Source organism: Carex rostrata, chromosome 23 (assembly GCF_964058835.1).
Source record: "Carex rostrata chromosome 23, lpCarRost1.2, whole genome shotgun sequence".
NCBI classification, from domain to species: Eukaryota; Viridiplantae; Streptophyta; class Magnoliopsida; order Poales; family Cyperaceae; genus Carex; species Carex rostrata.
Window position 1 is genome coordinate 7,431,511 of NC_135940.1, and position 14,108 is coordinate 7,445,618.

Below are 14,108 nucleotides of genomic sequence, written 5' to 3' on the forward strand. Positions count from 1 at the left end.
TGACCTAAGTTATAATAAATATATTATTACTCATATACCGTCCGATTGAAAAACAACAAAAATATGTAATTTGCACGTTCAAAGTATCATAAAAAACCTATACAATCTGATAACTATTTTCAAATTTTAGATTACATAGTTCTTGACAGGAAAAGTTCGTTCCAATAAATTCTATAATAAACAAAATAAATAAATTATCTTACATACAGCTTTTCTGTTATTCAACCAATATCAATCAGTAAATTAAATGCATTTTTTTTGGATAGACCACAATGTCCGAAATTTTTATGAATATCCAAAATAAATATTAAATTTCAAATCTACACCCTGTTTGACTAGATTTTGAAAACTATCCAAACTGCAAATTTATTTTCTGATTTTATTATTTTCCGATTTTAGGCCTAAAACCGGAAATTTAATTACCAGTTTTAAGTTTTTTTTATATTTTTTTTCTCTCTCTTTAATTAAACAGAATTGTTTTTAATTTAATTTTTGTTTTAAAATATTAGAAATATTTTATATATTTATTTGAAAATAGGTAGAATACTATATAATTTGATTTATTAGAAAGATTGCGACAAATAATTCGGATCAACATTTTTCAGATCGGATTTTTTTAGGCTGTAAGAAAAATTAAAATATTTCTTTGCTTGTTATTAAAAAAATAATACAAATATTTTGAATATGATTTATCGATCACGGTTCAAAACTTACTTCTAGATAAATATAGAAAATATTTGAATTCTTCTATTTTTTAAAAGAAAAATCTGACATTTCTCTGACAAAAGAGTTTCGGTGAAGAACTTTTTTCTCAAGTTTTTTGTTTTTTCAAAAATAGAAAGAATTCAAATATTTTTTATATTTACCCAAAAGTTATTTTTGAACCGTGATCGATAAATCAGATTCAAAATATTTTTATTATTTTTCTAATAACACACAAAGAAATATTTTAATTTTTCTTACAGCCTAAAAAAATCCGGTCTGAAAAATGTTGATCCGAATTATTTGTCGCAATTTTTCTAATAAATCAAATTATATAATATTCTATCTATTTTCAAATAAATATATAAAATATTTCTAATATTTCAATTAAAAAATAAATAAATTATAAACATCTCTTTTTAATAAAAAAAACTTACAGCCGTTAATTAAATTGCCGGTTTTGGAATTCCAAAACCAAAACCGGAGATTTATTTTCCGGTTATGAAATTTGAAAACTGGAAAATAAATTTCCGGTTTTACGGCTTAAAACTAGAAAATAAATTTGTGCTTTGGGCAGTCTTTGTAATCTAATCAAATAGAGTGTAGATTTTAAAATTTAATATTTTTTTAAAATATTAATAAAAATTTCGGCCACAATGTCCTTCTCTCTGCTCATCTCAGACCTCACGACTGAGGGTTGAACACAATTTTTTTTCATCTTTTAATACACTACTTTTAGAAACGGCAATCTTTTTTTTGAATTCTTGGCAGTGGTTGTCAAGTATAATTTTCATTAATTAAACATAAATTACATTCATCGTTCTATATTCAGAACGTCATCCACATTAAAATCCATTAACATCTAAACTCAATATCTAACAACTAAAATAACAACATGAAATAAACCCTTCCCATCAGTAGCGGAGTTATACATGAAACTAGAGATGACACTTGCGATTCAAAAGATTTTGATTTTGGACTAAGATGCTAACGCATGCTGTTTTGGGCCGCTAGAGAAATACAACAAATTTCCGGCCCCAATTTTATATCAATATATAGGTTGGAGAGTGGTGAATGATTGGTGCTATAATTGGATCAAATTGACCTTTAAAGGATTCGGGTCTCTTAAGTTTGACTGCCCGCTAAAAATCGCTAAATTAATGGAGATTGGAGAGCATCGCTCCCATCCGTAGACCATAGCTCCTTGTTGTTCGGATCCGGCTCCTCTAGAATGTTAACTCTCAATCCTCTGCAATTAAAAAATTTGCTTCTCTGCAATAACTTGTTAACTATGCTAGTCATGAATTCAACTCTTTAAGTTCCCCTTTCTTGTGACAAAACTATTTATTGAAAATTCAGAACTTGCTGCTCACAAAAAGAAAAAAAAAATACCGGAAGTTAAAAATTTGACTTTCATCAATGAAAATAATAACTACCAGCAACAAATCTAATAATTTTAATGTGCATCAATTGGACAACTAAAGAAAAAAAAAGTTCGTTCATTGATAAAAAAAAACTAAACTTTTGTGATCCAGCATTGAAACTTTAATATTTAGATTATTGCATATAATATATTTACATTATACATAGAAAAATAATGATATTGTAAACTTTTGACAATCTTTAAATTTTATCCATTTTATTGAAATAAAATAAAATTATTAAATAGATTATCAATGCCTCAATGGTTTCCTAATCTAAAGAAGAAATTAAGAATTGTAGAGGAACGTGTTTACTATAACCGCAGAGATGCCTGAATCTTACTAAACTTTTATATAAAGATACTTCCAAAAACAGGTTAAAAAAGTATAATATAGTATTATAGTATGGTTAATTCAAAGGAAGAGGGAGATCCTCCAGGCTCCAGTCAACTACAGCGCCCCCGCAGCGCTAGTCACGCATTACTCACGCCTCACCGTGCACTGTTTACTATTCTATAATAATCCAATCCAAATCCAAATCTCACCCCTTGCTTCAATTATGGGAGAACAACAACAAAAATCAATTGCAATTTAATACTCGAAAGCGATCCAAAACCACTTGCCTTTTAATATAGGATTATAGGAAGCTTGCTATTTGCACGGATAACCTTGTATGATTTAAAATAAAATATCTGTTGTATGTGGTTATATAAGCCAACATGAGCATTATTTTACAATGTAGGATCTGGTTTTTTTTTTATTTTTTATTTTTTTATAATTGATTTGTGTTTTAGTTTAAAAATGCCAAATATATATGTTTCTATATCAAGACAAATACAAGTCATATTTTGACACGAGAAATAAAATTAGTTAATATGTGTGTGCTTTGATATGCTATAATTTTGGTTTCAATGAAAATACAATCAAATATCAACCTGCGAAGAAAAATAGCACGTGTGAATAATTTAAACCTTCAACGATTAGACCACTAATTATATTCATTCTTTGTTTGATAAGTTAACTTGCAATTTTACATATACAAAAAAACGTTTAATAAGTTTTAAATAAAATAAAAATAGACACGTTGTAGTAAGCAAAAATAATAAATAAATATACACTTAAAAATAAAATTGACAAAGTTGTTCCTAGCACCCTAGAAATCCGGATCAAGACATGCAAATCAAAATAAACAATATTTTAAGGTCACTTTGAAAATAAACAAACTCACGGTCACCGGGTTACGGTATCTCCGTGCCACAAAGAAGAAAAAATTATTGAATTACTAAAACAGCAATATACTTTCCTACTGAGTAGCAGCGACCGAGTGCGGACCTCTGAAGTAACTTAAATTTTGTGTTTATATATTGACCGTCCGATCAGAATCAGGACCAATCCTGCCAGAGGTGGAATGCACGGGTCCTTCAATATTCGTGTCAATATAGATCGGACAGTCTTCATCCAAAATTAATATTTCAGTTACTTTAGGGGATTAAAATTTGCTAGTGGCGACCCTACCAAGTCTCCCTCTCACTGCCCATTCAGCTCTCTCTCTCTCTATCTCGCCTCAAGATCTGCTCCTTTCCTTTCGGAATCCAGGCCAACTAACCGCCATTCGCGCCCCTTGCGTCAGATCAAGCTGGGTTTCGCCAAATCTGACCAAGTATGGACCCCACATCACTGGTCTCCAACATGTGGCACCAGCACCAGCAACAGTTCCCGCCGGTAGGGTTACCGCCTGGTTTGGTGGCCAGGGGCGACGCCTCGGTCGAAGGATCCATTGTGACGGATCAGAGTGCGGGTAGCCGTGGTGCAAATGCGAGGAGGAGAAGGCGCGGTGAGGTGGCCCCACCTGCTTCAGAGGACGACTCGTCTAAGCTTGTGTCTACTAGTAGTGGCAACGATTTGGTTCGTAATTTGCTTCTTAGCTTAGCTCTGTTCAATTTCTCACTTCGTTGTATTGTATGATAAATTGGGTTTTGGAAATTAAGGCATGTTAGTGACTAGAGGAGCATGATCTGATAAATGTTATTTACTCTACAAGCTGCATTTCCTAATTGTTTAGCCTCAGCCCATTACTTAGTGGCTTAATTTTAGCAACATTAGTCTATTTTTGGAATATTGCAAGTGTTAAGCTTTGGATGATGTATGTCTTGGTGTTTGTTTTGTTGTTGCTGTTTTTTTGTTGACTCTAAAACTGGAACAACTGTGATGATGTAATTATCCATATTCCGATCAATGGAATGGGCATTTTGCCTTTTTTAAAAAATAAAAAAAAAATTGTTTAGTAATTAGTATCTCTTTTAAGTTAGAATTTTTTTTTTTGTATTTTTATATGGTTTTTGGTCAGTATTCACGGAGAAATTTAAGTGTATTGTATTTCTGTTACATGCAGTAGTAATTGGACTCAAATAACTATATCACATACAGCAATGTGTTAGTTAAATCGGGTAGAATGGAGATTAGTTTAGCCAAGTGCTCTCTCTGTCTCTCCACCAAAAATATGTACCTGTAAATCTTAGTGTGGTCGTATTGGCAATTCTTTGAATTGGATGAAAGTTTTTCATCTGGCTATGTTTAGCTATAATTAGGTTAATTTTAGGTCCAAATGTTGTAACCTTTAGCTTTGTCATATAAAATCAGAGGCTTAGTATCAGTTTTGTTATCTTCTTCTCTTTCAGGAAATAAATGATTTTTTTTTTGTATTGTCAATCTTCTCGTCCTCTAACCAAATCATAACAAGTCACTGCTCAGCTAACCACTTCACAGTTTTCTTTATTTTACTTAGATATATTCAGTGCTACTCATTTTTGAAAGAAAATGTCTCAAAATTTGATTGCGGTACATAATGAACTGCTAATGAGATTTCCTTCTTTTGTTGTAGCAGACTGACTCAGAAGCAAAACGTATAAAGGTCTTGAAATCAAATGAAGAAAATGCGAACACCTTAAAAGTCGAAGCAGAGGCAGATTCAGAGCCTGATAATAAGCCATCAGAGCAAAATACTGCACCCTCTGAGCCACCTAAGCAAGACTACATCCACGTACGCGCCAGGAGGGGCCAAGCCACTGACAGCCATAGTCTTGCCGAAAGAGTAAGTACTGTACTATTATGAAATGTCAAAATAAGAGGTGCAGTATATAGAAACGAGAAGTACCTTGCATGTTCTCTGGTAAATTTGATCTGTATACTTCAAAGTTACAATGGGGCTTCTTTGAGACTGATCCCTGCTGAAACCTCAAGTGAGCAGTGAACAATCTATTACAAAGATAATTGTAATGAAAGCATAAGATAGAAGAAATTTGCTAGAATTGATGTACTTGGTTGAAGTAGCAATCATCACTTAGCTGTACCTATGGATCAATTCCTTTGTTCCTTTTTATTTGTATTGTTTGTATTTTGTTGTTGAAAACTTACAAAGGCCTTCAAGTCTCCTATCTCACTTTGTTGGTTAACTTTTGATTTGATGTCAGGCGAGAAGAGAAAAAATAAGTGAGAGGATGAAGATCCTTCAAGATCTGGTCCCAGGATGCAACAAGGTATCATAACTCCAAATATTTTCATTCTATTTACAACATTCGCCCAATTTTATTGACATGTGATTGAAGTTATATGCATTCTGTTATATGTTGGCAAGTTTTCCTCCCACTTGAATAAACCAATTTTGTAAAGCTAATTCACCTAAAATCAACCAAAGAGGGATTACCTGCTGGCTTTGTAGTTTTTGGTACTGGTTAGAAAGTCAGTGATTGAGTCGAGACAAAAAATTCGGGAGCAGTTTAGCCATGAGGGAGGAAGACATTTATAAGTAGTTGAAAATATGAGATTGTGGAGTACTTGTTGCAAATGTCATAAAAAACTGTTGGTCTAGGTTGAAATTGTGTTCTTCATGTAATCAGGTGATTGGCAAGACTGTGGTTGAATTACTAACTGGCTTATTTTTAATAAAACAGGTGATTGGCAAGGCCTCGGTTCTGGATGAGATAATAAACTACATCCAAGCTTTGCAACGTCAAGTTGAGGTATACATATACTGTTAAATTTTTTATAATATTTTCAGACTAAATATTTCTGTACTCGGAGTCGTGATACTGTAATTAAAATAGTGGCCACATTTTTTTTCTTAGTTCTTATCAATGAAGCTTGAAGCTGTGAATACTCACATGAATGCTACTGGCATCGAAGGTGGCTTTCCTTCTAAAGATGTAAGTTGATTGTATAAAATTATTATTATTATTTTTTTTTTTAAATTAGTGGTATATCCACCTGTTTCGTTACTGAAACAAAAGTTTTACAACCCACATATTTACAAACCAACCCCTCACCTACTACATCACATTTATCTCCCAAATGCACTCACTATTTCCGTATCAATCCCTTTACATCATTCAATCTATTTACTCCTACAGTTTGATTATTTAGAACAGCCAAAAATAGCCAGAAAACTCTTACATTTTAACGTAAAAGGTGACAGAGATAGAGATATCAGAAACTTGACCTTATCTATACTTGGGACCAATTCAAAACACAAATTTTAGTTTAACATACCATTTTTTTTAGTTTTTACGATTGAGTTTTGCACAACAAACCTTCCAAGTTCTTTCATAATTTTTTAAGAAAATTTCTACAGTTCCACACTTAGCATATCATAAATTTGCCAGATCAGTGGAATAATAATTTTTAGTACTTGATGCTTGGAGATGCAGTGTTCAGTTGTATTTACTATTCAAATAAATAGTAAAAAAAAATATACATTATATCTGTGTTTATTTATGTATTATTCTATTGTATTACAGTTTGGTGCACAAACATACAATCCTGCTCCGAGTTTGGCATTTGAACCGCAATCTTCAAGAGAATACAATCAGAACTCGGCACCGGAGTGGCTTCATATGCAAGTCGGAGGTGCTTTTGAAAGAGTCACATAAATTTCAGAAATAATAATAGTACCAAGATATGCTTCGGGTGGTAATAATAATTTAAATTAATGTACCAGGGTCAATTTAGTTCCAAGGCTGTAGGTTACGGATCTTTAGTTTAGCTATCTTGTTGTGTTCCAAATGCCGTTTTAATTATAGTTTGGAGCTTTCGTGTTGTTGATAGTCAATTTGTTATTTAGAACTAAACGAGCTTTAGTAGCTTCTATTGTAGACACAAAACTGCTGTTCTTTTGTACTCTTGTCTATTTATCCTTAATTATTTCTTGTGGTAAAGAAGCGGTGGTGGTACTAGAATTCGATATATCATTTTTTTTTTTTTTGGCTTTCTGATGCATTTGTGTTGCTACTTTTGACGAGGGATGCAAATTAAGGACGGTTTGCAGCACATTTATGTTTAAAATGAAAAATGCTGTGACAAGCCATGAACTTACAATTTATGACAATTAGCCCTCCTATTTTTTTAAATTTTGGCAGTGAGTCTTTGGACTTCTAATTTTTTCATAATTTTTTTTTTTGACAATAGTGAGTGAAAGCCCCCCTGTTTCATTATGAAACCAAAATTATTTTTACAATGTTATTTGGTGCACTTATGTACCAATCAGCAAAAGAGAAGTTAGAGGATTACATTGTCATCAGGCATCAGACAAGCCTGGAATCATATATCTAGAGTATTAATCAGCATATAGTTTGCTAGGTATTAGAGATAAAAGTCGTGCTCCAGAAACAGTGTGTCAATCGAGAGGAAGGTGGTCAGCATGTTGCTCACCTCCGCACACTATTTCGTACACTCGAATTTGAGAGTAACAAATCTTAACAAAATACACAGTGTAGTCATCTCCGAACAATGTCAGTTCCTTTCCGTTCCCTTCCTCTTTCTCTTCGCGGTCTGGTCACTCTTCACCTCCTCTCCTTTTTCTTTCCTTTAATGAAAATCTCTTCTCCTTCTCTGGAGCACGGACTAAGACAACACATTTGGAAGCAAGAAAACAATAGTCAACTCCTACAACGAGCGCAATGAGAAGCACTAGAGAGACTTTGTGAATGTGGACTAGAGGTAGTATTATATGAGTCAGGAGGAGAAGGAAGACCTCCTGCCTCATCAATGGCCTTGATCTTTCATCATTTGTAAGTGCTCTTCTAAGTCAGTTTCCTCTAAACTAATTATGTTTGGTTGGAGTAAAAATAGGTTATTTTTAGAACAAGGTTATTCGGATGTTTGGATGTGTCAAGAATAAAGGCTATTCTAGAACAGCGGCTATTCGGAATAGCAATGTGCATCCAAACAATATTTTTACTATTCGAAATAGTTAGAATAACCGCTATTCTCTATTCCTTGTAAATGTTGGAATAACTACTATTTGAAAATGTGAAGAAAGAGGAAAAAAATGATTCTTTCTCGGATTTTCGTCAACATACTCTTGAAATGACAAAATTGACACTAATTGAATGTAGTTGAATAGCTAGAATAGTGAATTCAACTCTTTTATCTTATTAGAATAGCATATTCTTATATAAAAGTTAGATTTGACTATTCTAATAAGACAAATGACAAAATAACTATTCTAGCTTCTTTTTTTCAGCCAAACATATACAAGAAGGAAGAAGGGTTCTCCTCGTTCACGGATGAGGTAATATTTTCATAATTGCACGTAATATTTTTCTGAGCACAGCTAATACATAATTTTATTTTCTTTGAATATATGAATAATTAGTATTTAGTTATCTAAGTACATTTCATATAGAGGTTGCGTTTTGTTTGAACTTTAATATAGAGATATAGATCCATAGGCCAGCATGAGGCCATCCATAATATATTAATATGCATATCACCATAGCCTCACTCATTCCAGAATAGTAATACTAAGTTACCTGCGTGATGCTGCGGGATCATTATTAAATTTATGTTATATTGAATTTTTTAAATATTTCAGAACGACGGAGCAAAAAATGAGCTTTATTAGCGAAAGGATACAAGTTAATAATAAAAAAATTCTGAGACTTCACAAAACTCTAATCACCTTTTTTTTGCTTCGCTCAAACGTGATTTGGAGTCAGATTTGTACCAAATTCGACGGCTAATGGAGTATGATTTGTGCAACGTGTTTGTTAGAATAAAATTTCTAGCACTATTGGTTATTCAAATTAAGGTCGAGAGTTCAATTCTCTTTCATTATTTTGCAGCATCTATAAAGATTTTAAAAAAGAAACTCAACAAAATTGATGAAAATTAGTTTATTACTGGTTAAGTACTTCGTACAGGAGCGGAAATGACACTAGCACAATTAGCTTATTCCAAAAAATGACACTAGCACAATTTTTTTTTCAAAATATGTTTCTTTTTCATATTTTTTATAAATAATTATAAAAACATAATTGTTTTTAACATAATTATATAATTATGTCATATTCTGATAATTTTATTGTATCCTGTGCTATTTTTTTTAGGAAAATTAATAGTGTATCCCTTCAAACTTTCAAAATAGCTAATTTTTCTATCAAAACATTGAAATTTCTTACTTCTCCATTCTTAGTTGAAATCCCTTCTTATTTGTCCATGCAGTGATTAAATCTGAAAATTTAAGTTCAACTTTTAATTTTATTTTATTTTGAAGTTTAAATGTCTATTTTGCTCCTCTTCTAAAATTGAGGTCTCTGTTATTTTTTATAAGACAAGAGAGAAGAGAGATTATGAAAACTAATTATTGCAACCAATTTTTGAGCTTTACATGTATCTCTATTTATAAAATAAATTTAAAAACTAACCATTGTACTATTAATTACAACTACCAACTACTAACCACTAACCACCATCTCCTAGCAAATTAATTATAAGACACTACTCTCTAAACTAGCCGTTACAATTCAAAAATTATAACTAGCTATTATTTTTAACACTCCCCCTCAAGCTAGGAATGTATATATCGTACAATCCTAACTTGCTTGTAATTTTTTCAAATGGACCCGAATCCAAGTCTTTAGTGAATATATCCGCGAATTGATCTTCACTTTTTACGTATGTGTTAGTTTGTAATAATCTAGAAGTCAATAATACGATAAATTATCATAAAGCTTTGTTCATGAATTGAATGTTTATTTATATATCATTTTGTTGCCTTGAGTATTATTGAATTTATGGATCATTTCGAGTTCATGACTGAAATTGTGAAACTCCATAATATAGATGATATATACTCTTAAAAAGTCACTGACCAAGGTAATTAGCAGGAACACTAATTACCGCGATAAGGTTAGTATGTGGATTAAAAGATGGTTAAGTTTTACAAACCACCTGACACGAGATGTCATTTTAATCACATAGATACATGTTCTAGGAACATGGTATTTGACATACCCCGAATGAAACATTAAATAGAATTGTGTTCGTGTCATTTATGTTTTCATTCAGTGTCACGTTCTACAGTATGAGGTATTTATCGTTCCCACTGAGAAATATGTATGTGTGATTGTTATCCACCGCTGTCCGTAAAAAGCAGTCATAACGGTAGCTTTTCCATATGTATAGCTTAGCTGAGGAAGTGATAGTTTACCAAGAATACTATTTGTCCCTCGTATCTCTATACGAGCTATAGCATCACTGGGCCCCTTGATAGAGTAAGATTATCTGCTAGCGGTATAATTACAAGAGTAATTATATTTGATAATCTGCTCAAGATCAAGAAAAGATTCAGTTAGCAAGGATGACACACATCTACCTTGAAACTAATCTGATAGCTATGAGACAGAAGAACAGACACAAGTAAATAGTTTACTGGATCGTGATATTGTACAGTACAGCATCATCTGTGTAATTGGATGGTCATGATGTGTTGCCAGACGCCACCCATGATTATAGAAGTTAAAACAGTTTTAACTCTGTTTACCAACATAACACAGATCCTATTGGGTCACACCATATAGGAGCTACTCGGAGAATCTTACTGATTAATTATAAATTGATTATAATTAATATTAAGATGGTTATAATTAATTATACGTGTTATAATTAAATTATAAATGTTATGTAAAAATAACAAGCAAAAACATTGGTTAATTTATAAACGTGTGTGACACGTTGTATAAAAGTTAACCGGTTAATTTATAAATGTGCATGACACGTTGTATAAATTACCGAAACAACAAACCGCAAGAAAAATATATATATAATTGTTCAGAATAATTATACGAATATTATTTGTGTTCGGGCCGAGGGCATTCGGGTCTTTTCAGATTCGTCCTTATCCGCATGACATGTCATTGATCCTATCTATATGACATGTCATCAATCCTATCCACAAGGGAAAAATGGTCATTTCACACCTATGCCACCTTGCATGTGTAGAAACATGGAGAAGAGTGTGGAAGGGTGTGGAAGGGGTATTTTGGTCATTTCACATATAAAAGGATGAGGTGTCAATGGCATACCTTGTAAATAGGCCGAACTTGGAGGGCATTTTGGTCTTTTGCAACCGACCCTAAACACTATAAATAGGGGTGGAGGGGTAGAGAGAAAATAACTAATTCATTCGTACCTGTTTCGTGTCGAAACGGATCGGTATTTTCTCTCTTTCTCGGTTTCTCTCCCAAATAGTGTTTCGGTTGAGAAAAGAAAGTTATACGTACTTGACGTATAATCTTGCGGGTTGTTGTGGAATATATTTACGGGATCGATGAATAGTGTTTTACCGAATTTAGCGGTATGTCAGTTTTGCATATTGATGAAACTAGGGCTGTAAACGAGCTGGCTCGGGCCGAGCTGGGCCTTGGCTCAGCTCATTAATTCTGGCCCGAGCCTGGACCGAGCGAGCTGGACCTAGAGGTCCCGAGCCAAAAGTCTTGGCTCAGCTTGTGACGAGCCAGCCCGAGCTAGCTCGCGAGCTGACGAGCTGGCTCACTGGGCTTTATTGGGCTCCTTTGCTGCTTTATTGGGCTGCTTTGCTATTATACAAAGGCTATTTCTAATGATTTATACGTGTACCCAATACATCATATGTACTCTCTAAATTAAATCAGCTTTAAAACAGCCTTAAAAGCAATGTAATAACAAAATAAAGAAAAAATATATTGAAATGAGCATAAATTCATAGAAAATAACATAAATTTATATGAATCCACATCAAATAACATAAATTCACACAACTAATTAATTTAGAAGATAGAACAAAAAGGCAACATGCCAACATCCAAGCCAAAATACCACAAAATTAAATTACTAATCAAGTAGTCAACAACCAAGCCAAGAAGAACACCAACAGCCATGCAAGTATCAGCCCCGCACATTTAAAACTTGCTGAAAATACACAAACAATTAATTAACATAGGAATAAGAGACATTTTTGTATAATTTCATACAAGCATAATTGAAAGTATTCAACTCACTCGTAAATTGTAAGGATTGAGATCAATTAATACTAAGATTTGACATTGGAAACTGAATTTCCAAACTCTCCTCCACACTTGCAGCTTGCTGAAATTTAAAAATTCAATATGTTATACATTAAATATATTAATACAAGCTAAAACATCAACTTAAATTAAAAGAATGAAGAACTCACTTGAAAAGTTTGCAATTCGGCCTTTGTGCCTGCTCTAATCCAATCACCCCCACAAACTAACATCTCAACTGTATCCTTCGTAAGAGAACTTCTATAATCATCTAAAACACGACCACCAGCACTAAAGGCCGACTCGGATGCGACCGTTGAGATTGGAATGGTAAGAGTATCTCTTGCTAGTTTGCTTAAAATGGGGTATCTCCCTGCATGTACCTGCCACCATTTCAATATATCGAAGTGTGTATGAAGCCTATGCTGAAAAACATCATCTTTTAGATAGTTTTCCAGATCTGAAGTAGATTGGCTTTCATTCCATGTGGATTGTACAAAACGCCACATATCAGTATCCTCATTACCACTGGCAACACTACTTGATGCAGCTGAAGCACCAGCAGTAGGAATCAGTATCACACCTAGCTAAAACATATGTTAACAAATGACAAAGAAAGTAAAAAGATAAAATATATGTTGACAAATGACAAAAACAGTCCCTAGCACGAGCTAGAGAGACAAAAACAACAACAATCAAGGAAAAATCTCATAGAGACAGTCAAGGCATCTAAGCCGGGAAATGCAACAACCCGCGCAAGGATGCGAAATTAATCTACACACATCCTACTTATCAATCACAAAATCAGCAAATAGAAAAGAGAAGGATTGCTCATAACTAACCGAGAACAGAAAAGAGGCGGAATAGAGGCCGGTACCAAGGAAGCACCTCGCTTCACGCCATTAACTAGCAAGTTGGGAGACAACAGCTTATGCCCTAATAAAGTTGGATAAAAAAAAAAGTTAGACATTACATAGAAGGCTTACAAATTTCATTAATCCCCGTTTGACATTAAGCAAACAATTTGTGCAAATGATAAATTATATTCTAAGATAATTATTATCAAACAAAATACAAATTAAGTGTAATAAAGCCTGATTCCTTCTTCACAAGCCAAGTGTAATAGATGCATGAATCAATGTTACCATTCTCAGTTTTATATAAAATATGAGACATCTTTGTATAAATTTTCATGAAATTCAACAAATATGACTCAAATTAATCAACAATTCTGAAATCTATGTAAGAACAGACGGGTAATCCTAAAAACTAGTTCTAACAAAGCACAAAAATTGCTTCCTGGAATTAACTATCAGAAGATATTTTGTAAGCTGACAACAGAGGGAGCCGTACCAGAGAATTAGAAAAAAGAAAAAAAATAGAAAAAAGAGAAAAAGATGGTTACCAAATAGGTAGAGACAGAATCAACAAAGGTGCTAAATTTCATGATGGTTACCAGAAATCGAATATCTGTGCAAAAATTAACAAAGATGGTTAGAAAATTAGAAAAAAACACAGAATCAACAAAGGTGCAAAACAGATCTGTTATATGCTGTTACTTGTTAAATTCAGGGTCTCTTGTCGTCTGGAACTGGGAGGTCGGAGGTCAGAGCTGGCTCAGAACTGGGAGGTCGGACGTCGGAGGTCAGAACTGGGAGGTCAGAGG

The 14,108-nt window shown here is 33.2% G+C and overlaps 1 protein-coding gene and 1 long non-coding RNA gene across 3 annotated transcripts; one reads left to right on the forward strand and one right to left on the reverse strand.

The window, feature by feature from the left end:
• Nucleotides 1-3,592: 3,592 nt before the first annotated feature.
• LOC144574727 (transcription factor BHLH089-like) lies at nt 3,593-7,279 on the forward strand. 2 transcript variants are annotated; one of them, XM_078324768.1, is made up of 6 exons: nt 3,593-4,028; nt 5,008-5,214; nt 5,594-5,659; nt 6,074-6,142; nt 6,248-6,325; nt 6,917-7,279. In XM_078324768.1, exons 1-6 carry the CDS (start codon nt 3,786-3,788, stop codon nt 7,046-7,048), a joined length of 795 nt encoding a protein of 264 aa, XP_078180894.1. In that variant the 5' UTR covers nt 3,593-3,785; the 3' UTR covers nt 7,049-7,279. The 2 variants fall into 2 exon arrangements, with proteins under 2 accessions (XP_078180894.1, XP_078180892.1); XM_078324766.1 differs by having other exon boundaries at nt 3,660-4,028; nt 5,005-5,214.
• Nucleotides 7,280-12,245: 4,966 nt separating this feature from the next.
• Nucleotides 12,246-12,844, reverse strand: LOC144574491 (uncharacterized). Its single transcript, XR_013518237.1, has 3 exons — nt 12,613-12,844; nt 12,437-12,524; nt 12,246-12,347 (listed from the first exon to the last, which is right to left on the reverse strand). It is a non-coding gene; the product is annotated as an uncharacterized LOC144574491 (long non-coding RNA).
• Between the last annotated feature and the right edge of the window lie 1,264 nt (nt 12,845-14,108).